Source organism: Xyrauchen texanus, chromosome 4 (genome assembly GCF_025860055.1).
Source record: "Xyrauchen texanus isolate HMW12.3.18 chromosome 4, RBS_HiC_50CHRs, whole genome shotgun sequence".
Classification (NCBI taxonomy): Eukaryota; Metazoa; Chordata; class Actinopteri; order Cypriniformes; family Catostomidae; genus Xyrauchen; species Xyrauchen texanus.
The window spans coordinates 50,325,883-50,348,656 of NC_068279.1; the positions used below are offsets into that span (position 1 = coordinate 50,325,883).

Genomic DNA, 22,774 nt, shown 5'->3' on the forward strand with positions numbered 1-22,774 from the left:
CATAATTTCTTATGGTAAACTGATGCACAGATGAGAGTAAACATGCTTAATTGAAATCATTTTTAAACAAAATTGAATTTATTTCAAGAGCTTACTGTAACGCTGCCATTCAGCTAATATTTAATTATTTTTACTGGTACACATCCAAACCATTACAACAACTTTACAAGTTTGTCCACACACGTGTCTCTCTCATTCTCATGTCACTTTAAAAAAACAAAACATTTGAACAGCAAAATTATTAAACTAACTGAAAGGTAACTGAAAAGAAAAAATTTAAATGAATGAGTCAAAGGTACAATGTTTTTGTCTTCCTCATGTTCATGTTTCATTCACTCAACCATCTGGGTGTCCATCAGTGTCCTCCACCACTTCACCATGTTTCTTCTGCAAATCAAAGCAAGATGCAAGCTTATCCACAAAACCAGGATTTGTTTACATCTAGTCTATATGCAGTGTACACATATATACACACATATTCAGTGCATTCAGTAAGTATTCAGACCCTTTTATTTTGTTCACATTTTATGTTGCAGCCTTTTGCTAAAATGCTTTTAAGCACCTTTGGCAGCGATTACAGCCTCAAGTCTTTTTGTGTATGATGCGACAAGCTTTTCACACCTGAAGGACCATTCTTCTCTGCAGATCTCCTTAAACTCTGTCAGGTTGGATGGGGACCAACGGTGGATAGCCATTTTCAGTTTTTTCAAGAGATATTTGATTTGGTTCAAGTCCAGCTCTGGCTGGGCCACTTAAGGACATTCACAGAGTTGTCCCCAAAGCCACTCTTGCGTTGTTTTGGCTGGGTGCTTAGGGTCATTGTCCTGCTGGAATGTGAACCTTCGGCCCAGGCTGAGGTCCTGAGCACTCTGGACCAGGTTTTCATAAAGGATATCTCTGTATTTTGCTGTGTTACCCAATTCCCTGCCACTGAAAAACACCCCCTCAGCATAATGCTATTACCACCATGCTTCACCGTTGGGAAGGTATTGCACAGGCGATGAGCAGTACCTGGTTTCCTCCAGACATGATGCTTGGAATTGAGGCTATACAGTTCAGTCTTTGTTTCATCAGACCAGAGAATCTTGTTTCTCACAGTCTGAGAGTTCTTAAGGTGCTTTTTTGCAAAACAAAATGTGTAGTCTTCCTCAGATCTGTGCTTTGACACAATCCTGTCTCTGAGCCCTGCAGGCAGTTCGGTTTTTACTCTGATATGTATTTTCAGCTGTGAGATCTTACATACACATGTGTGCCTTTTTCAAATCATGTCCAATCGATTGAATTTGCCACAGGTGGACTCCAATCAAAGTGTAGAAACATCTCAAAGATGATCCAGAGAAATGGGATGCACCTGATCTAAATTTCATTTGTCATAGCAAAGGGTCTGAATACTTATGACAATGTGATATTTCAGTTTTTTCTTTTTACAGAAAGTGTAAATAACAGACTGAAAACAAAAGACTTGAAATAAAACGTACTGTATGTATCAAAAGACTACGGAGGTGTGTGTGTCAAGGATAAGATTAGTGATCGACTGTTTCTCTCCCTAAAATTTGTTTTTGTTACATAACAAGAATACATTGGCCAAGCAGAATATATCAAGTTACTCAAATACATATAACCCAAAAAAACTATAATTCTGCCACCTTTTGCTCACCATTAAAATGTTTTATATAATAATGGCCTGAATTTAAGCTTGTTTCTCACACAAAGATATTGTATGGCTTCAGAAGACTTGGAACATAGCACACAAATTGTATGGACTACTTATATCCTCAATAAAAACAAACAAATAAAAAATCCGGTTAGAGGGTGAGAAACTCATGACAAAATTTTCATTTTTGTGTAAATTAGCCTTTAGTAACTGTAAAGATGCTGCTGTGTAGCAGTAGCTATTGCAGTTTGTGTCATGTTCTACCTCTAATTTATCCTTTAACTCTATTCAAGTACCTTTGTGTTGTTGTAGTGTTCAAGGCTGCAGCAGTGTTCTGATTTCGCTCTCTTCTCATTGCTGTAAAATATGTTACACAGCTTGCAAAAGAAGCCAGTTACTGGGATGACATATTTCACACCTGAAATGAGGCAGATGGATAAGATTTGAGCTTATTAAAATCAATTTAATTAGCAAATCATTCTATACCATTTACTTATTTTTCACAAAGAAAAACTAAATATACATTTACAGTCTTTCTCTTTGGGGAAAACAGATAAAAAAATAAATAATAACATGTATATATATATATATATAAGTATATTTAAGGTATAATGCACAGTAAAGCTGGTCGTTATCACAAAATAAACCTCAACTGGGTGACCAGGACAAGAAAAGGAGGGGTCTTCAACCCTAAGGGGTTGCATTAACGACCGTGCGAGTCAGTATGCCATTTGTAGAGATGAATTAAAAGAATTGGCACATAAGTCATTAGTTAGTGAATTGAACTACACTTGTCATCACTGTTCCCTCTAACTTTAACTCAGTAACAGTAAAAATGGATAATATGCCATTATGCTGTTGAACACACTCTTTTAGAAGTTAAATATTAATGTAAATATAAACATAAAATAAAAACAATGGCATGTTGCCTTAGTGTTTCTCAAGTAAACACTGCTTCATGTTTTTTTATAATTCAGGTAAACAGCAGTCTTAAGTACACTAAGAACATAGTAGGCTAATAATAACAAATAAACAAAGAGCATTCATATTGATTAATATTAACAACATCATAGACAGCGGCAGATCAATTAGGCTGCATTAGCGCATTTACAATTCAAAGTCTTATGCACAGGAATTTTGACATATACCTGATATATTACACCTGTTTGCAGTTACGTAAGAAATAAGCGACCATTTTATCACTCGCAGGATGGGAATTGATCATGAAGCACATTTCACTTACTCATTCACCAATAGCACTCGCGGCTCACAGTAAATGTGGTATGTGATGTTTAATGACTCATGGGTATTTCCACCTTGTTTACGCAAACAAAATTTCACTCAAAGCTGAAGATATGGATTTAACCACTGGAGTTGTATGAATTACTTCTATATTTCCTTACTGTGATTTTTTAAGCTACAAAGTTCTGATAACCATTCACTTGCATTGTATGGACCTACAGGGCTGAGATATTCTGCTAAAAATCTTAATTTGTGTTCTGCTGAAGAATGAAATTCAAACACATCTGATGCCATGAGGGTGAGTAAATTATGAATTTTCATTTTTGGGTGAACTATCTGAGTGTGCAATCAATCTGTGTGAGAGGAACATGAGAAGTGTGAGGCCACTCAGGCAGGCAGCTTAGAGGGAACATTGTTTGCCATGCTGTATGTCTGTTTGTGAGCGCAGTCAGTAAACACAAAACAGTCGAAAAAACGTTTTTGCCTTCATCTCATTGCATTAAATTCAGAATGCAAGCTCACAACTGGGGTGAAATAGATTTTTTTTGCAGAGGCGTTGGAGATTCAGTAGCAGCGGGGCATGTGAATGAGTCTCCAGTATAAGTAGTTCCTGTAGCTCTATTGGTAGAACATGGCGCTAGCAGCACCAAGGTCAAGTATTTGATATCCTGGAAACAAAGTGTGTGAATGTCTTACCCACACTGTGGTCAGGTTGGTAAGGGCCCAGAGGGGTTTTGTCCTGATCATCAGTAGCTTCTGAATCTTGTCTTTCACAAACTGGATCCCCACACACACCTTCAAAATCTGGTAATGAGCTGTGGTGGTTCTACAAACACAAAAATATTGCCAGAGATGAATCAAGAGCTCCCACTCAATTTGACAAATCAATTTCCAACAATAATTTTCATGATTTTCCCAATGTTTTGTGATGACTACATAAGGATTTTTAATATAATTTTATAAAGACGGCACCCACAAAGAGGAATTTCTAGCTGTCGAGCATAACTAAAAAAAATTGTTCTCACTATAAAAATGTCCATGACATTTCCAGGCCTGGAAATCACAATGTAATAATTCTATTAAAAAATAAAACCCATTAGGTATTAAAGCAATAAGTTACCTTTAGCACACATATTAAAGCATTACAGTGATTTTACAACAGTTAAGGAGTTTTTCTTAGGGCAGCAGTTTAGCTGTTAAATGCAATTTATACCCTGGTTTTGCACATCAAATTAAATACTAATATACAGCAAAGCTGCATCACTATAGCGTGTTTATTGTGTTTATTAGAGTCCCAGACACCCTACACCCACCCCTACCTAAACCTAACCCTAACCTTCCTTTACAAAAATTAAGCATGGTTTAACTACAGTAAATATACTGTAGTATCACCATGGTATTTTGAAGTAAAATCATAGTAAAAAAAATGGTTCCTATATTAACACCATATTACTGTAGTAACACCATGGTTGATTGCATTAAAACTGCTGCCATAAAACATGGTTACTACAATATTACTATAGTAAAACCATGGTAAATTTTAACCTGATCAAACCTTCCTCTAAACTCCCTGACCTTCACAGTAACAAAACCACAGCGAGAAAAATCAACCTTTAATTTGTATTCATTATTATAAATAGTATTAACCTCCTGAGACATGAGCACGATATAAACATTTTACAAAAATGTATAATAATATTTAGAGCAAATATTTTTCCTAAAAATGTATGTCCTCATATGGGGACATCCAGACTAAGTTGAGAAATTGTAAATAGTACCAAACTATAGAAAGTCCCTTTTTTATCAAATTGTTTATTATGTTTCCATGAGTGTTAGTTACTCATGTTTGAGAAATGTTACAGACATTACAGCTGATTTCCTGTAAAGTTGCTTTGGAACAATGTGCATTGGGAAAAGCAAATAAAAAACTATACGAATACAAATTATTTGACTTGTTACACAGTTTTTTTTCTACTTTGGCAACAAAATCTCAGTGTTGTTTGCACTGACAAACTAACAAGTGATAGCCAGAGCTGAAGCATTTTACCAATCAGAAATTTGCATAATTATTTCTGATCCAAGTAATCGATTTAGCATAATAAATTCTGAATCCAAGTACTAATTATCATATTCCCATGTCTGCCAAACGTGTTGAGTGGTCCAAACATCATCTGCAGCCTGAAACTGAACGTTTGGACGGATATTAGGAGTGAATGCGCGTGGCTGCATAGAAAAGCTATAGGATGCTCCCATGCTCCATAGCACATATCAAAGACAACACATAACATCCACACAGGAGGATGAGGAGTGGCACGAAGTAAAAGGAAATATGAAGGGTGGAAGCAGTTAATAGGGTGGGAAAAACGGGCAAAAGAGGAAAATTGAACTCTGGTCGTCCGTAAATGAAAAACACATCCATAACGTCCTTACACACAACACCACTGATGTGACACATGGGGCCACAGTTTGTCTTTAATTTCAGTGTTTCTACCAGACTATCTGAGTGCAAATATCCACCCTGTGTGGCAGCTTTTTCTTAGGCAAGACACAAAGCTGTGGTTAAATCACCAAGTCAACATTCATCTCCTCTGTGTCACTCTTGATTACCTGGTCCTTTTCTGTTCTTTTGGGGCTCTTAGGTTTTTTTGACTCCTTATTTAATTCTTTCTCCTCATTGTGGTCCTTAGGGTGTTTCCTACAATAACAGAGCAAAGACAGAAGGGTTCACTACAGACAGAAAATAACAAAAATAATAAAAAATATTTGGTTACATCTTCACTGGCTGTCACAAGTTACATGCACATTCACGCAACAGAAAGGCATCGTGAGATTCCATTTAGATTGTGTTCGTGAAAAACTCTAGACCCTAGTCAGTCCGATTCATGGACGAATCGTTTAGTTTGGTTTTGAAAACCTGACTGTTAAATTGAAAAGTTCAGACTCAAAAGAATGATTTGTTCACAAATCTGACATTTTTACTTCATGTTCTTTAAAGGGAATTCACCCACTCACTTTCATCATTTACTCACCCTCCTGCAATCCCAGATGTGTATGACTTTCTTTTTTCAGAAGAACACAAACAAAGATTTATAGAAGAATATTTAAGGTCTGTAGGTCTATACAATGCAACTAAATGGTGACCAGGTCCATAAAGGCAGCATAAAATTAATCTATTAAACTCCAGTATATAATCCAAAGCTTCAGAATCTCCACTTTCACTTTTACATCTGAAAGTCACATGTCTTGCATGTTTAGTTTCACTTTCACATCTGAAGGTGAATGTGGAGATTTAGAGTAAAAAAGGACTTAACAAAGGTCTGATCACCATTCACTTGCACTATATGGACCTGCAGAGCGGAGATATTTTTCTAAAAATGTTTGTGTTCTGGTAAAGAAAGAAAGTCATACACATCTTTGATGGCAAGAGGGTGAGTAATTGATAAGTGCATTTTCATTTTTGGGTAAACTATCCCTTTAATGAACAAGTCAAGAAGAGCTAGGGTGGATGTCTTCAGTGAAGATCTTCAGTAAATAACAAATAATGATTTTGGATTGTTTATCAGACAAGCTTTCATATTGCTTCAGAAGACTGCATACAGTGCATTCAGACCTTATGTGCATATATAAAAAATTCTATATTTTTTTCACATCAATCTACACTCCATGCCCCATAATGACTAAGCAAAAAAAAAAAAAAAAAGAAGAAAACAAATTTATTTGATTGATGAACTTTGCAAAAATGTATTAAATAGAAAAAAACTTAAATATCACATAAGTATTCAGACCCTTTGCTATGATGCTTGAAACTTAGATCAGGTGCATCCCATTTCTCTGGATCATCTATGAGATGTTTCTACACTTTCATTGGAGTCCACCTGTGGCAAATTCAATTAATTGGACATGATTTGGAAAGGCACACACCTGAAAAGGTCTCACAGCTGAAAATGCACATCTGAGAAAAAAACAAGCCATGAGGTCAAAGGAACTGCCTGCAGAGCTCAGAGACAGGATTGTGTCGAAACACAGATCTAGGGAAGGCTACAAAAAAATTCTGACTGCATTGAAGGTTCCCAAGAGCACAGCGGCCTCAATAATTCTTACATTTAAGAAGTTTGGAACAACCAGTACTCTTCATAGAGCAGGCCGCCTGGCCAAACTGAGCAATTGGGGGAGAAGGGCCATGGTAATAGAGGTGACCATGAACTCGATGGTCACTCTGGTTTAGCTCCAGAGATCATGTGTGGAGATGGACCGACCTGGGCTTTATGGCAGAGTGGCCAGATGGAAGACTCTCCTCAGTCCAAGACACATGAAAGCCTGCTTGGAATTTGCAAAAAAGCACCTAAAGGACTCTAAAACTATGAGAAACAAGATTCCTGATCTGGTGAAACGAAGACTGAACTGTTTGGCCTCAGTTCCAAGCATCATGTCTGGAGGAAACTAGGCACTGCTCATCACCTGTGCAATACCATCCCAATGGTTCACCTTCCAACAGGACAATGACCCTAAGTTCATTTAAGAGTTTAAGAGGATCTGCAGAAAAAAATGGTACAAAATCCCCAAATACAGGTGTGCAAAGCTTGTTGCATCATATGCAAAAAGACTTGAGAATCGCTGCCAAAGTTAAGGGTCTGAATTCATATGTCAATGTGATATTTAATTTTTTCTTTTTAATACATTTGCAAAGATATAAAAAATCTGGTTTTTGCTTTGTCATTATGGGGTATGGAGTGTAGATTGATGTGAAAAATTAAAATAATAGAAAGTATTTTAGCAAAAGGCTGCAATATAACAAAATGAGGAAAAAAAATGAAAGGGTCTGAATACTTACTGAATGCACTGTTAAGGGTTTCAATTTGTTTGGGATGGGTGGATAAGAATTAAAAAGATATATTATTTTGGTTTAGACCGATTTGCTAATGGTTCATTCAGACTGTGTGAACGCTAATGAATTTAAATCAATTCCAGTGTTTTTCGAAAAGAGTTGGTGGGAGAGACATGGTCCTGGCCTCTATCCATCATGGCTTCCTAATCATCCCTTATAAATGAATAGGCTACATCACTGTACTCTCCTCTCAACTGATTTCTGATTTGTGGTGGGTGTTCTGGGGCACTATGGCTTTCGACGCATCATCCAGGTGGATGCTACACAATTGTGGTGTTTTAGGAGATTCACCCACTATGTATGTAAAGCGCTTCGAGTGTCTAAAATATATCGCTTTATAAAATGTAAGGAATTATTATTATCAAAGGTGCTGTAAGTGAGTTTTTATTTAATGTCATGCAGAAATCGTCCTTATTACCTGTTAGTTATAATTGAAATAGGTGCCATGAAATATCACTTCGGTCTCTGTAACAGCCCAAGGCTTTCTAAACAACAGGAAATGGATGTCCATGGGCAGATCCTTTGCTTAGCCAATCAGAAGACTTTCTGCCAGTCAAATAATAGTGCACATTCACAGGGCAGCCTATATATGCTTGTAAAAGTGCCAAGCAGAGTCTGCTCCCGCAAATTGCTCAGGGTTTTCAAACGGATTGTTGTAGATGTGGTCTCAGTCTAATTCACAGATGCTCATCACTCTCCGAAGACAACTGCATTTCAACATTGTACTGAAATGAATTAAATGGCAACATTCACCTACCAGTTAATCAGCGAGTCTCCTTTCATGCACATCGATACCTTCAGCATCAGACCCCAAAATTTGCGAGGCCAGTGAATGTGTCGGGTGACCATTTTTTCAGCTGCCTCCGTACTGTCGAATTGCATGTAGCACTAAGAAAAAGAAGTGTGGAGGAGAACAGACAGACAAAGGATAACAAAGAGCATGAAAGGGTTCAAATCACATTCAACAAACCACCATGTCTGCTGCAAGTCCAAAAAAAACTGATTCAAATGATAATGCTGCCTTCAAGTACACCGAAAGCTCCTACTATGGAGTTCACACATTCATTTTGTCAGAAAAAAATACTTGACGGTGACAGTGGAGCACACCAAGTGTCAAAATGTTGGTAAATGTATATAAAAGCTAAATGTTTTATTTAGCAAATGAGAGCTGAAAAATGCCACGCGGCAGCCATTCACTCTGAGATGAAGGCAGTGACTTAGGCAATATTTAATAACTGTTTCAAAATCTGACAATAGTTATATTTAATTCAGATTTAAAATGCAGATTTGTAAGATTTTATTGTCATCAACAAAAGTGACACTATGCATACTATGTAGACAATATATATCATCCACATATCAAATATAAAAAAAATATATATATATTAATGGTGCTGTAAGCAATTTTAGCCATTCTATAAAATTCATGAGACTGAGACGTTTAATTAGACACGACCCATCTTTCCAAATCCACGGCCTCCAAAGATATCATTGTACTGGTGAGACAGTCACCGAACAGAAGAGCCTCAGTGCACCTTTTCACAATAGTCCAACTCAACAGTAGCAAAACAGCACCCTCAACTGACAACGGTTATGAATCTAAATATGGTGTTAAACCTGAACACGGCTCACATCACATTTCTGTTTGCCGTTTATACAGTATAGTGCTGTAACACAGACCGGAGTGATATTTCAGTACACTTATTTCAGTCAAAACTTTCAAGGAGTAGGAAATGTTCTGCAGTCCATTCCATAAAAAAAGAAAATTGCTTACAGCACTTTCGTTTTAACAATTTAGATGGCACAATTCTCTCTGAAAGAATGTTTAAAATCTTTAAAAAAAAAAAAAAAAAACTCCATAGAATAGATTTCATAGAATGACTCAAAGTTTACTGAAGGTGTATTGAAAGCAATCATAGTCTACATATTCACTGTACATCACTGTTGCATATTTATCACTAGCATTCAACTTTGCTGGGTCACTCATGCATGCAGAACTCGTAATTATTTCTGACTCCACTTTAAGGCCATGTAACATCACACGGAAAGTGATGAGGAAAAAAATAAAAGGTGTAAATGTGCATACATACAGTTCCCTGTTGCTTGTTTAGAAAGTAGCCAGTCAGTTCTCCAAAGGGCTTAGCCAGATTAAAAAGGGCTCCGTATGCTGCTGGCGTCTTCCATCTATACTTTTGGGTGGGAAAACCTCTGATGAAAACAGATCTCCCACTAGGGCTCTAAAAGGAAATAAAGAATTGTAATCATCACAATTTTTTTTACTTCTAAAGGAATAGTTCACACCCAATTTATTCCCCTTTAAGTTGTTCCAAAACCTTCACTGACTTACTTTCATGAAACACAAAAAAAATCAAAATGTTTCAATGGGTTCTAAAATCATCATTAAAATGTATTTTCATTGACAAAACAAGCAGTTTTATTAAAATGCTTCTAATTGTATGTTTATAAACAGTATGTAAGCATATGTAGATGACAATTTGCTCAATTTTGGAAAAAAGATGCACATCATTGTTATTTTGGTTGAATTAATGAGTCAATAAGAAAAGAAAAATACCTCTATTGTTTTCATGGTACGGCACATAGAAACAGACACAGGACGTCTACAGACTGTTGCCTCATGATCTTTGTAGAACCTCAGCATTTCTTGGGCTTTTTCAGCCGTTTCCAGTTCTACCTTAGCCTACAAGAAAGAAAGCACACATGGCAACTGCGTAATTAGTAAAACCGAAAGTATACAGTATGTCAGTGTTTTTATTTTACATTGGAAATAAAGTGGCAATCCAAAACAGTATCAAATGTATTTAATTTCACTCAATACTTCCAACACAAAAATACAGGTATAGTTTGATTGCTTAGTATTATACTATTGCCCAGTAATTATGAAATGTGGTAGCGATGAAAAGAAACTCAAATCTGGTTGATCGAAAAAAAAATTGACAGAACCAAGCATACATCAATACCATTTTATAGAAACGGCACGAGTACAATATTTTCATTTTGGTACTCGTCAATACCAAAATTTATTTAGTATGTTGCAATTTTCAGCCTTCTGGCTGATGGTATAAGGGTAGCAAGTTTCATATTTTCAAGACACTATTATTAAAATGTTCTGCTTTGTTGTTCTGTTGTTGGGAATGATTGCATTCCCTTAATTTTATTGGTACGCATATGCATCCTGAGCGAGCGGACAGCAAACATGCAGAGACAAGCAAGCATACAAGTTAAGCTCAATCGACAGCATTTGTGGCATACTGTTTTCATGCTCATGTAGCATTGGGTAGTCCACGGCTATGAATCATTTTTTAAACATCCAAACGAATGACCGTATTTTCTGTAATATAAGTTGCTTTTTTGTCATTCTAACGGTACTGCAAATTATACTCCAAAGTGACTTGTTTGACTTATTTAGTCTTCATATCCACTCAAAAAAATATTGCATCACAGCCCTAGTCAAATTACTTGTAGTAGTTGAACAGAATAATTAGTGCATAGCAAATAGGCTTGCAAATATTAGAAATATCCTTGATCGACAGTCACTATTGTTAATGAATGGAATACAACAAGCATTTGGTTTCACTCAAAGAATAAAATGTGTTAATTTGTATATGCAAACACAGTTACATGCGTTACTACATAAAGCCCTGAGCCGCACTGTGAATTTTTTATTTTTTTTGTGGCCTACAAAACAAATAAAAAATGTAAATACCAATTATCTCTCTCTCTCTCTCAAAAAAAAAATACAAATAAAAAAAAAATTCTTAACTTTTTATTTCTCTCCAAAAGAAACAAAACAAAAAAAAATCTCCATCATTTTAGCTTGCTAGCTAACAATTAGCATGTGGTACTAGCCTCGGCCACCAGGTGCCACTATCAGTAAGCATGAAATCTTACAAGGTGACCCATGACAGCTGTGGTACATGATCTGTTTGTTAATTTGTATTGTAAAATACAAAAAGGAATGTTTTGCAAATATTAATCAAAGAAAGAAATATATATAATGTTTGAGATGCTACTAATACATGAGATCACACAATTAAATGAATATACCTCGGGTTACTATGTTTCATAAGGTATTCATTGTGAAGTGTGACAACGGGAGTTCTTTCTGTTTTTTTAATGACATTAACCACCGGGAATATCGATGTTGCCATTGATATTGCACTTTTTTATTTTATTTGTTGGCCCATGTAAACATGAGCTAGATAGACGTATTTGAACGTTACGACACCTCTCACTCTGTTTTCAGTGCTGTGTTTAAAGGGAAGACTCGTGTTAGAGTTGCCCAATTCAATGAACTCTTTGAAGCAACGCGTCAGCTCAACCACGAGTTAAAGTAAAATGAAGGGCTGCTTGAGGAAATGGTGCACGCTTTGCAATGTAGTCAATGCCTATACGTATATATGTAAAGTGGTAATTTCTGGACAAATAAAATAATGCATAAATTAAATGGAACGTTTAACAAAAGTAAAGTCATGCAGACTTATTTACGTTAGAAATGCATCACAATCGAAACTCGACAATATGAGATCATGAAATACAGGTGAAAATCCAAAGCCGGCATAGAGTTTGCAAAGCAAACATTAAATTTATGACTACCGCGGCCAATTTAATGATAATCTAATAGACGCAAAAGGCACCTCTGCAATGCTATATTTTTTCGTGGTGCAATGAAAGCTTGTTTTTCACGCAAGCTGTGCTTTCTTTTATGGGATGTTTGAAAACATGCTGCTGGAACACAATATGGACAACGAGAATGTGAGCTGGAAGTGTTTTAATGGCCACACCATCCTTGTAGCATATACCCAAAAGCAACCCACATTATTATACAATTATTAAGATCTAACAATTTGCTTCGCAAACTCTATGCAGGCTTTGGATTTTCATCTGCATTTCATGATCTCATATTGTCGAGTTTTGCTGGTGATGTAGTTCCAACGTAAATAAGTTTGCTTAACTTTATATTGTTAAACGTTCCGTCGATGTATGCATTATTTTATTCGTCCAGAAATTATAATTTTTTTTGCAACAACATTAACATTACTAGTTACATATCACAACAAAAGGATAGGCATTGCCTAGTTGCAATATTTAAGAGGCAAAGTTGTCAGTGCTTCAGGGACTTTTTGGAGATAATTTTGAGATTTTCTTTTTTTGAGAAATAATTTTTTTTTTTGTTCAGAAAGGGACAAAGACACCGGAACAGAACGGGAGCCCTGAACAGTGTGGTTCAGGGCTTCTGCATGTTACAAAAGCAAGTGGAAAATTTGTTGCATTTTGTCATGCAACAAACAAAATGTGAACATTGATTACATAAACTATTGCTTAAAGGCGATTCTCCCAATTAAAATGTGCATAACGTGATACAATGGACAGATTTTGAGATATTCTTCACAGTCACTTCACGACTTGACATGCTGTGCAGCTGAAGGGAAGTCGGCGACTCATGGGTCACATACATCCACTATCAGGCTATCGTTTTTTTTTTCTCTCTAAACACTGCAATTTTGACCAGGAGTAATACAGATTTCACTTTAAAATACAGTAGTTCATTAAAACTAAAGTGACTTTATTACTTTAAAATATGGTAATTCATTACAATTAACAAAACTCTTTGCTCTCCTGAAGAAAATGCACTCCATAATTATAGCCATTTTCTCAATAATGTTTAAAGGCTCCAGTAAACCACCTTATGGAAAATCATGCCTTAATGTTTTTACGTTTTATTTCAGTTTGTTTTCGTTTTAGTCAATCACAAGAAACTGACCTCTTTTTTGTACAAGGATAAAGAATGCTTCACCAATCTGCTGAAGGGTGCACACAGAATGCTCAGAGCCAGCTCCAAGTCTGGAGTCTTCTTGACAGGCCACACCACCAATACTTTACCATCCTATGAGATTGCACACACAAAACACACAGGTTCTACTCCAGATCACGAGTTAGAGATATCTTCTATTGCTAAAAGGGTGGCTAAAATCTGAATAGCATACATACTACCTTATTAGTTTTAATGTTGCTGTGGTATATAGTTTGTATATTGTGCATAGTAAGGATGTCAAAGTAAAATGCACATTCAAATGCAAAAACTGTGCAGTTGAATTTTAGATGTGTGGCGAGCAGTGATGATTAGTTGGAGGTCTTTGGCTGTTCCGTCTTGCTCTCTTATCAGTGTCACACAGCATAATCAATGCATTTTTAAAACTCTGTAGGAAAAGGTTTTAAATTTTGAAAAGTGCATTTCGAGATACTTATATCTTTTTCGATTCTGTTGCGCTCCGTGTTCTTTGCAACAACCAACTTAACACTGTGCTGTTTGGTTTATAATGTGTGCATTCGCCCTCTTGGTGACAATATTGACTTAGAAAATCTGGTGATTACAAATGTCTTGTAGCTCCCCTAACTGAAATGTCTTAAAAATTTGGATATAATTCAAACGTTTTTTAATAAAAACTTTTAATTCATGTTTTCAGCCCTGTTGACAGCCCTAGTGCACAGTATGCAAATGTGCTGTATGGGCAGAATATTACAAACAACAGGGATGTGCAAGGATGGTCGACTAACTAGCTAGTCATCCAAAACAGTCTAGTTGATTTGTGAAGTCAACTGGTGAATTTAATATTTTTAGTACTGGTGATTATAAAGGGAGATGCTGTTAAATAATTGATAAATGCAACTTGTTGAAAATGCATCGAGTGTTTTTAGCGTGTTGTGCTTTAGCATGGTAACAGTCAGCACAGTAAAATCTTCTCTCCTTTAAAACACTGCAGCTATAGCGACAAAAGCACATTTTGTGTATAACTTTCCCGTCTTCAAAAATACATTTTAAGACCATCCTTATCGTACGTAAAATTGTCTGCTGTGAATATTGTTCCTTTATTATGTACAGTCAGAAGTTTACATACACCTTAGCCAAATACATTTAAACTCAGTTTTTCACAATTCCTGACATTCAATCGTAGAAACATTCCCTGTCTTAGGTCAGTTAGGATCACTACTTTATTTTAAGAATTTGAATTGTCAGAATAATAGTAGAGAGAATTAATTATTTCAGCTTTTGCATCTTTCATCACATTCCCACTGGGTCAGAAGCTTACATGCACTTTGTTATTATTTGATAGTATTGCCTTTAAATTGTTTAACTTGGGTGAAACATTTTGGGTAGCCTTCCACAAGCTTCTCACAATAAGTTGCTGGAATTTTTTCCCATTCCTCCATACAGAACTGGTGTAACAGTCAGGTTTGTAGGCCTCCTTGCTCGCACATGCTTTTTCAGTTCTGCCAACAAATTTTGCAAGGTAGGCCTTAAAATACATCCACAGGTACACTTTCAATTGACTCCAATTAGCCAATCAGAAGCTAATTGCTAATCAGAAGTTAATGCTAAGGGATGAGCTAATTAGCTAATTGCCAACAGGCATGACATTCATTTCTGGAATTTTCCAAGCTGCTTAAAGGCACAGTTAACTAAGTGCATGTAAACTTCTGACCCACTGGAATTGTGATATAGTCAATTAAAAGTGAAAATCTGTCAGTAAACAATTGAAGATATAAAATGAAATCTGTAATACTGACCTGTGTCTCAGAAGAATCTAGAAGAAATGAGACAAAAAAAGCGTTACTGATAAAGATTAAATTATCTGCATTGTGCGACTAAATGTTACAAATCTAAATGTTAGAGGCCTTTTTTCCATGATAATTATATATATATATATATATATATATATATATATATATATATATATATATATATATATATATATATATACAGGTCCTTCTCAAAAAATTAGCATATTGTGATAAAGTTCATTATTTTCCATAATGTAATGATAAAAATTAAACTTTCATATATTTTAGATTCATTGCACACCAACTGAAATATTTCAGGTCTTTTATTGTTTTAATACTGATGATTTTGGCATACAGCTCATGAAAACCCAAAATTCCTATCTCAAAAAATTAGCATATCATGAAAAGGGTCTCTAAACGAGCTATTAACCTAATCATCTGAATCAACTGATTAACTCTAAACACCTGCAAAAGATTCCTGAGGCTTTTAAAAACTCCCAGCCTGTTTCATTACTCAAAACCGCAACCATGGGTAAGACTGCCGACCTGACTGCTGTCCAGAAGGCCATCATTGACACCCTCAAGCAAGAGGGTAAGACACAGAAAGAAATTTCTGAACAAATAGGCTGTTCCCAGAGTGCTGTATCAAGGCACCTCAGTGGGAAGTCTGTGGGAAGGAAAAAGTGTGGCAAAAACGCTGCACAACGAGAAGAGGTGACCGGACCCTGAGGAAGATTGTGGAGAAGGACCGATTCCAGACCTTGGGGGACCTCGCGGAAGCAGTGGACTGAGTCTGGAGTAGAAACATCCCCGCATTCCCCAGGTCAAGCCACTTTTGAACCAGAAACAGCGGCAGAAGCGCCTGACCTGGGCTACAGAGAAGCAGCACTGGACTGTTGCTCAGTGGTCCAAAGTACTTTCTTCGGATGAAAGCAAATTTTGCATGTCATTCGAAATCAAGGTGCCAGAGTCTGGAGGAAGACTGGGGAGAAGGAAATGCCAAAATGCCTGAAGTCCAGTGTCAAGTACCCACAGTCAGTGATGGTCTGGGGTGCCATGTCAGCTGCTGGTGTTGGTCCACTGTGTTTTATCAAGGGCAGGGTCAATGCAGCTAGCTATCAGGAGATTTTGGAGCACTTCATGCTTCCATCTGCTGAAAAGCTTTATGGAGATGAAGATTTCATTTTTCAGCACGACCTGGCACCTGCTCACAGTGCCAATACCACTGGTAAATGGTTTACTGACCATGGTATTACTGTGCTCAATTGGCCTGCCAACTCTCCTGACCTGAACCCCATAGAGAATCTGTGGGATGTTGTGAAGAGAAAGTTGAGAGACGCAAGACCCAACACTCTGGATGAGCTTAAGGCCGCTATCGAAGCATCCTGGGCCTCCATAACACCTCAGCAGTGCCACAGGCTGATTGCCTCCATGCCACGCCGCATTGAAGCAGTCATTTCTGCAAAAGGATTCCCGACCAAGTATTGAGTGCATAACTGAACATAATTATTTGAAGGTTGACTTTTTTTGGTATTAAAAACACTTCTTTTATTGGTCGGATGAAATATGCTAATTTTTTGAGATAGGAATTTTGGGTTTTCATGAGCTGTATGCCAAAATCATCAGTATTAAAACAATAAAAGACCTGAAATATTTCAGTTGGTGTGCAATGAATCTAAAATATATGAAAGTTTAATTTTTATCATTACATTATGGAAAATAATGACCTTTATCACAATATGCTAATTTTTTGAGAAGGACCTGTATATATATATATATATATATATATATATGTGCACTTTTTCCACATTTTGTTATGTTACAGCCTTATTCCAAAATTGATTAAATCATTATTTTCCTCAAAAATCTACAAACAATACCCCATAATGACAACATGAAAGAAGTTTGTTTGAAATCTTTGCAAATGTATATAAAAAAGTTTTAAATTAAAACAAATCACATGTACATAATTATTCACAGCCTTTTCCATGACACTCAAAATTGAGCTCAGGTGCATCCCGTTTCCACTGATCATCCTTGAGATGTTTCTACAACTTGATTGGAGTCCACCTGTGGTAAATTCAGTTGATTGGACATGATTTGGAAAGGCACACACCTATCTATATAAGGTCTCACAGTTAAAAGTGCATGTCAGAGCACAAACCAAGCCATGAAGTCCAAGGAATTGTCTGTAGACCTCCAAGACAGGATTGTATTGAGGCACAGATCTGTGGAAGGGTACAGAAACATTTCTGCAGCATTGAAGGTCCCAATGAGCAGAGTAGCCTCAACCATCCGTAAATGGATGTTTGGAACCACCAGGACTCTTCCTCACAAATTGAGCGATCGGGGGAGAAGGCCCTTATTAAGGAAGGTGACCAAGAACCCGATGGTCACTCTGACAGAGCTCCAGCATTTGTCTGTGGAGAGAGGAGAACAACCATCTCTGCAGCACTCAACCAATCAGGCCTGTATGGTAGAGTGGCCAGACGGAAGCCACTCCTCAGTAAAAGGCACATGACAGCCCGCCTGGAGTTTGCCAAAAGGCACCTGAAGGACTCTCAGACCATGAGAAAAAAAATTCTCTGGTCTGATGAAACAAAGATTGAACTCTTTGGCCTGAATGGCAAGCGTCATGTCTGGAGGAAACCAGGCACTGCTCATCGCCTTGCCAATACCATCCCTATAGTAAAGCATGGTGGTGGCAGCATCATGCTGTGGGGATGTTTTTCAGCAGCTGGAACTGGGAGACTAGTAAGGATCGAGGGAAAGATGAATGCAGCAATGTACAGATACATCCTTGATGAAAACCTGCTCCAGAGCACTCTGGACCTCAGACTGGGGCGAAGGTTCATCTTCCAACAGGACAATGACCCTAAGCACACAGCCAAGATAACAAAGGAGTGGCTACGGGTCAACTCTGTGAATGTCCTTGAGTTGCCCAGCCAGAGCCCAGACTTGAACCTGATTGAACATCTCTGGATAGATCTGAAAATGGCTGTGCTCCCCATCCAACCTAATGGAGCTTGAGAGGTCCTGCAAAGAAGAATGGGAGAAACTGCCCAAAAATAGGTGTGCCAAGCTTGTAGAATCATACACAAAAAGACTTGAGGCTGTAATTGGTGCCAAAGGTGCCTCAACAAAGTATTGAGCAAAGACTGTGAATACTTATGTACATGTGATTTTTTTTTTATTTTTTAGAAATTTGCAAAGATTTCAAACAAACTTCTTTCACGTTGTCATTATTGTTTGTAGAATTTTGTGGAAAATAATTTATTTAATACATTTTGGAATAAGGCTGTAACATAACAAAATGTGGAAAAAGTGAAATGCTGTGAAAACTTTCCGGATGCACTGTGTATATATATATAAAATTATATTGGAGCAATGCAAGCTTAAAGTACCACCTTAATGTTTTAAGGTCACAGTTAGCAGACTACATGAAATTTGCCTTGCTAACACGTATCAAGAGCATGCCACACAGCAAATTGTATTGAACCCAATAGCAAACCCCAATTCAACAGCAGGCCAATCATAACAGAAATACATTGTCTTACAGATACAGTAGCAAAAAACAGCCTCTTTAATTCTAAGGGTCAGAGAGAGTGTGTAAAATGGTCAAGAAACACTGAACTACAATTGACTTAGGATTGACCTAAAAACTTAGGATACAGGAAAAATGTAGGACCCACCAAGTGATTTAGGTATCAGGAGCTGTTATTTGTATGTACCTAAAGCTGAATCGGCCCCTGCAGTGTTGTCCAGTTCATCTAATGTAACAAAATCTTCAAGGTTCTCTGGGAATTCTCCATCATCCATACCTTCCTGGAAAAACAAGACATATGACTGTAAACACTTCACATTCAGTCACACTGCAACCAAATCAATGTTAGTGGTGTCAAACATTCTCATTCTCTTTTATAAAAAAACGATTATCCAAGACCAATTTCACAATATGAGAAAGTATTATTTATATATTTACTGCATATATACAGTATATATGTATACAAAACATTGAGCTTGCAGAGATGTTGGCACTGGGGATGGGTATTTCAAGTATTTTTTAGTAGAACATTCTAAGACATACAAAAACTAGTAAACAAAGATTTGAAATTTAGTCATTAATAAATATGACAAGTATGTGAAATTAATACTGTATTTGTAATGTATTGTCCCCATGTGCACTTGCAAACTGTAGTCTGGCTTATTTATGGTGGTTTTGGAGCAGTGACTTCTTCCTCCCTAAGCAATATCGATATAGGACTAGTTTTACTGTGGATATACTTGTCTACCCGTTTCCTCCAGCATTTTCACAAGGTTCTTTGCTGTTGCTCTGGGATTGATTTGCACTTTTCACACCAAACTACGTTCATCTATTAATAAATATAAGTATGTGAAATAAATACTGTATTTTATTGACAAATGTTACTTCACCCTTATAGCAGTTTCAAAATAAGCTAACTTCTACAACCTAGGCTTCCCCCTTAAAACAAAAAGAGTAATATGCATTAATAAAAACATCAGGATTTAAAATTAACAATTAAACTACTTGCTCAGACCTTGCATAGAAATTAATTGTAAAAGCAGATTATGGCCATTAGGGTAATGCATGTTTCAACTCTGTGTTTTAGGCCCCATATACACCTGGTATTAAGATGTGTTTTGGGTGATCCAATCACATGTGGTCAGCGCTTAATACAGGTGTAAACGGGGTCTAAAATATTTAGTGATCTGCTCATAAAAACCACATATCTATGTGTTCAAATACGCATGTGACCACATCGCATTTGAGGTGTAGATGCCAATCTGTCCTGAATGCGTCATGGCAACATCAAAGCACCACCCCCTAACCTGTCAATCAACTGCTGCGCTTAAATAAGAGTTTAAACTTTGCCAGTTATGAGCAGCTTTAAAAGGAAATAACAATCTGATCATAAAATTTGAAAAAGCTGATAAACACAAAAGGCAAGAGAACATTTTGGATCTTCAGTGTGTCTGAAATCAACATGCGTGGACACTTATGAGAAGTACTAACATCTGAAGCTCCTTTAAAGAGGTAATCCACTAAAACAATGGAATTCTGCTGGAAATATTGCATTTGTGCTTAGATTACAGACTGCACAGACAGTCTTATCTTCAAATATTGACGATAATAACAAAAATACAGTAACAAGAGCTTAAAGTGCTTAAAAAACTGGTAGACTGAGATGGACAGATTCACTTCTCTTCAATGATTATGCTTTGCACCATTTATTTAAAAGTACTATGTCAAATAAAGTGTTTTCTTCTGAAAAATAACAAGTGCTCAAAGTGCTTAAATAACAAGTGCTCAAAGTGCTAAAGAACTGAACTGCTAAACTGAAGATTAGAAGTGAAAATCAAGGCCATTATCACTTATTTTTTCTTTTTTTCCGGGTTGTAAGCAAAGTCTTGCAAACTCGTTCTTTTTAAGACATTTGGACCAGAAGATGGATTGTTCATGTAACTTGCATGTTGATTTGAAACCAACAGGCTAGTTAACGCTTTTTTGTCTTCTGCTAGTTTTCTACACAGGGTGACCAGTGGCTGCGAAATTCTGAATGACAAATCATGTTCTGCATGTATTTTTAAATCGCAGACACGGTCAGTCATAGACAACGGTGTGTCAGCTGTAGCAGTTGCCCCGGCAACATCGTGGTAAGTTTGAGTGCACGGGCAGCGGCTCTATGACCGGAGTCTAAATCATGACGAGCAAGCACTTTCTTACCGCTGCTGGCATACAGTAGCTTCCTCGAGCAAATCGGGCTCTCTCAGTTTCTGGCACCAACTGCCAAAAGGCTCGCCATCTCTACTTTCTTCAATCCATGCCCAGCGCCATTTATTTTTGAGTCCTTTATCGATTGCTAGGACATCATCCCCAGGCTTCATAAACTTGCGCTCCATTTCGCCGACAACGCTAACGTGAGATTGACGGATGGGTGTCAATCAGATTGTAAAGAGATTTCCTTCAATAAACAGCTGGTTCTGCTTCTGCTTTCTGCTTTAACTACTGGTAGTCAGTTACAGTTAGGTTCATAAGTATTTGGCCAGTGACACAAGATTCAGCATTTTGGCTCTGCACACCATCACAAAGGATTTTAAATGAAATAATCAAGACATGATTGAAATACAGACTGTCAGATTTAATTGGAAGGGATCTATATCAAAATTGGGTGAATGGTATAGGAAACAGTTTTATAACTAAAACCCTGTGAGTCGTGAGTTCGTATCCAGTGTGTACTCCAGGGAGGTCTCCTAAGCAACCATATTGGCCCAATTTCTAGGGAGTGTAGAGTCACATTGGGTAACCTCCTCGTGGTCACGATTAAGTGGTTCTTGCTCTTAATGGGGCATGTGGTAAGTTCACAGAGAGTAGCACGAGCCTCCACATGTTGGGAGTCTTCGCGGTGTCATGCACAGCGAGCCATGTGATAAGAGGCGCGGATTGACGGTCTCAGAAGCGGAGGCAACTGAAACTTGTCCTCTGCCACCCTGACTGAGGTAAGTAACCGTGCCACCACGAGGACCTAGTAAGTAGTGGGAATTGGGCATTCCAAAAATTGGTGAAAAAAGGGGATAAAAAAAAAAAAAAGGGAAACGTTTTATACAAAGATCCCCCAAACCCCACCCCCTTTTCAGGGGCTCAAAAGTAATATAATCATAAATAAATGTATCATTCTTAATACTTGATTGAAAATCCTTTGCAGTGAATGATTGTCTTAAGTCTGGAACCCATGGACATCACCGAATTCTGGGTTCCCTCCCTAGTGATGCTTTGCCAGACGTTTACTGCAGCTGTATTAAGTTGCATCTTATTTGTGGGTATCTGCTTTAAGTTTTGTGTTCAGCAAGTGAAATGCATTTTTAATTGGATCGAGTTTGGTGAGTGACCCAGCCATAGAAGAATACTCCACTTATTTTCCTTGAAAAGGTCTTTTGCTTTCACAGCTTTTTTGGGGGTCACTTCTCATCAGTACTTGGAGGGGTCATCCTCTCAGTTTTGCAGCATTTGGCTGAATCTGAGCAGATGGTAAAGCCCTAAACACTTCAGAATTCATCCAGCTGCTTCTGTCAGCAGTCATATCATCAACAAACACTAGTGACCCATTTCCATTGGTAAGCTAAACATGCCGATGCCATAACACTGCCTCCAAAAGGATTCACAGGTAATGTGGTACGATTCTATCTTGAGCCGTTCATTACCTTCTCCATACTCATCTCTTCCCATGATTCTGGTTCAGGTGCATCTTAGATTCAACTGTCCAAAAAAAAAGCATTTCCGAACTTTGCAGACTTTTTTATATGCTTTCTGGCAGTCTAATAATCTGTCCTACCAATTTGTGAGGCTCACCAGTAGTTTGCACCCAAGTCTTCTCTTTATTGTAGACAATGAC

General features: G+C 37.3%; 1 protein-coding gene across 2 annotated transcripts in view; it reads right to left on the minus strand.

Moving 5' to 3' along the window:
* Positions 1-56: 56 nt before the first annotated feature.
* The window catches only part of LOC127642414 (matrin-3-like), a 47,966-nt gene continuing 25,248 nt past the window's right edge, over positions 57-22,774 (minus strand). For both annotated transcript variants that reach the window (XM_052125038.1, XM_052125035.1), the window contains exons 10-19: positions 19,094-19,187; positions 15,369-15,385; positions 13,564-13,686; positions 10,354-10,479; positions 9,872-10,018; positions 8,539-8,669; positions 5,504-5,591; positions 3,593-3,722; positions 1,951-2,072; positions 57-387 (exon numbers count right to left, since the gene is read on the minus strand). In XM_052125038.1, coding sequence (XP_051980998.1) covers positions 337-387; positions 1,951-2,072; positions 3,593-3,722; positions 5,504-5,591; positions 8,539-8,669; positions 9,872-10,018; positions 10,354-10,479; positions 13,564-13,686; positions 15,369-15,385; positions 19,094-19,187 — 1,029 coding nt within the window. In that variant the 3' untranslated portion in view covers positions 57-336. The remainder of the gene's footprint in view (positions 388-1,950; positions 2,073-3,592; positions 3,723-5,503; positions 5,592-8,538; positions 8,670-9,871; positions 10,019-10,353; positions 10,480-13,563; positions 13,687-15,368; positions 15,386-19,093; positions 19,188-22,774) is intronic.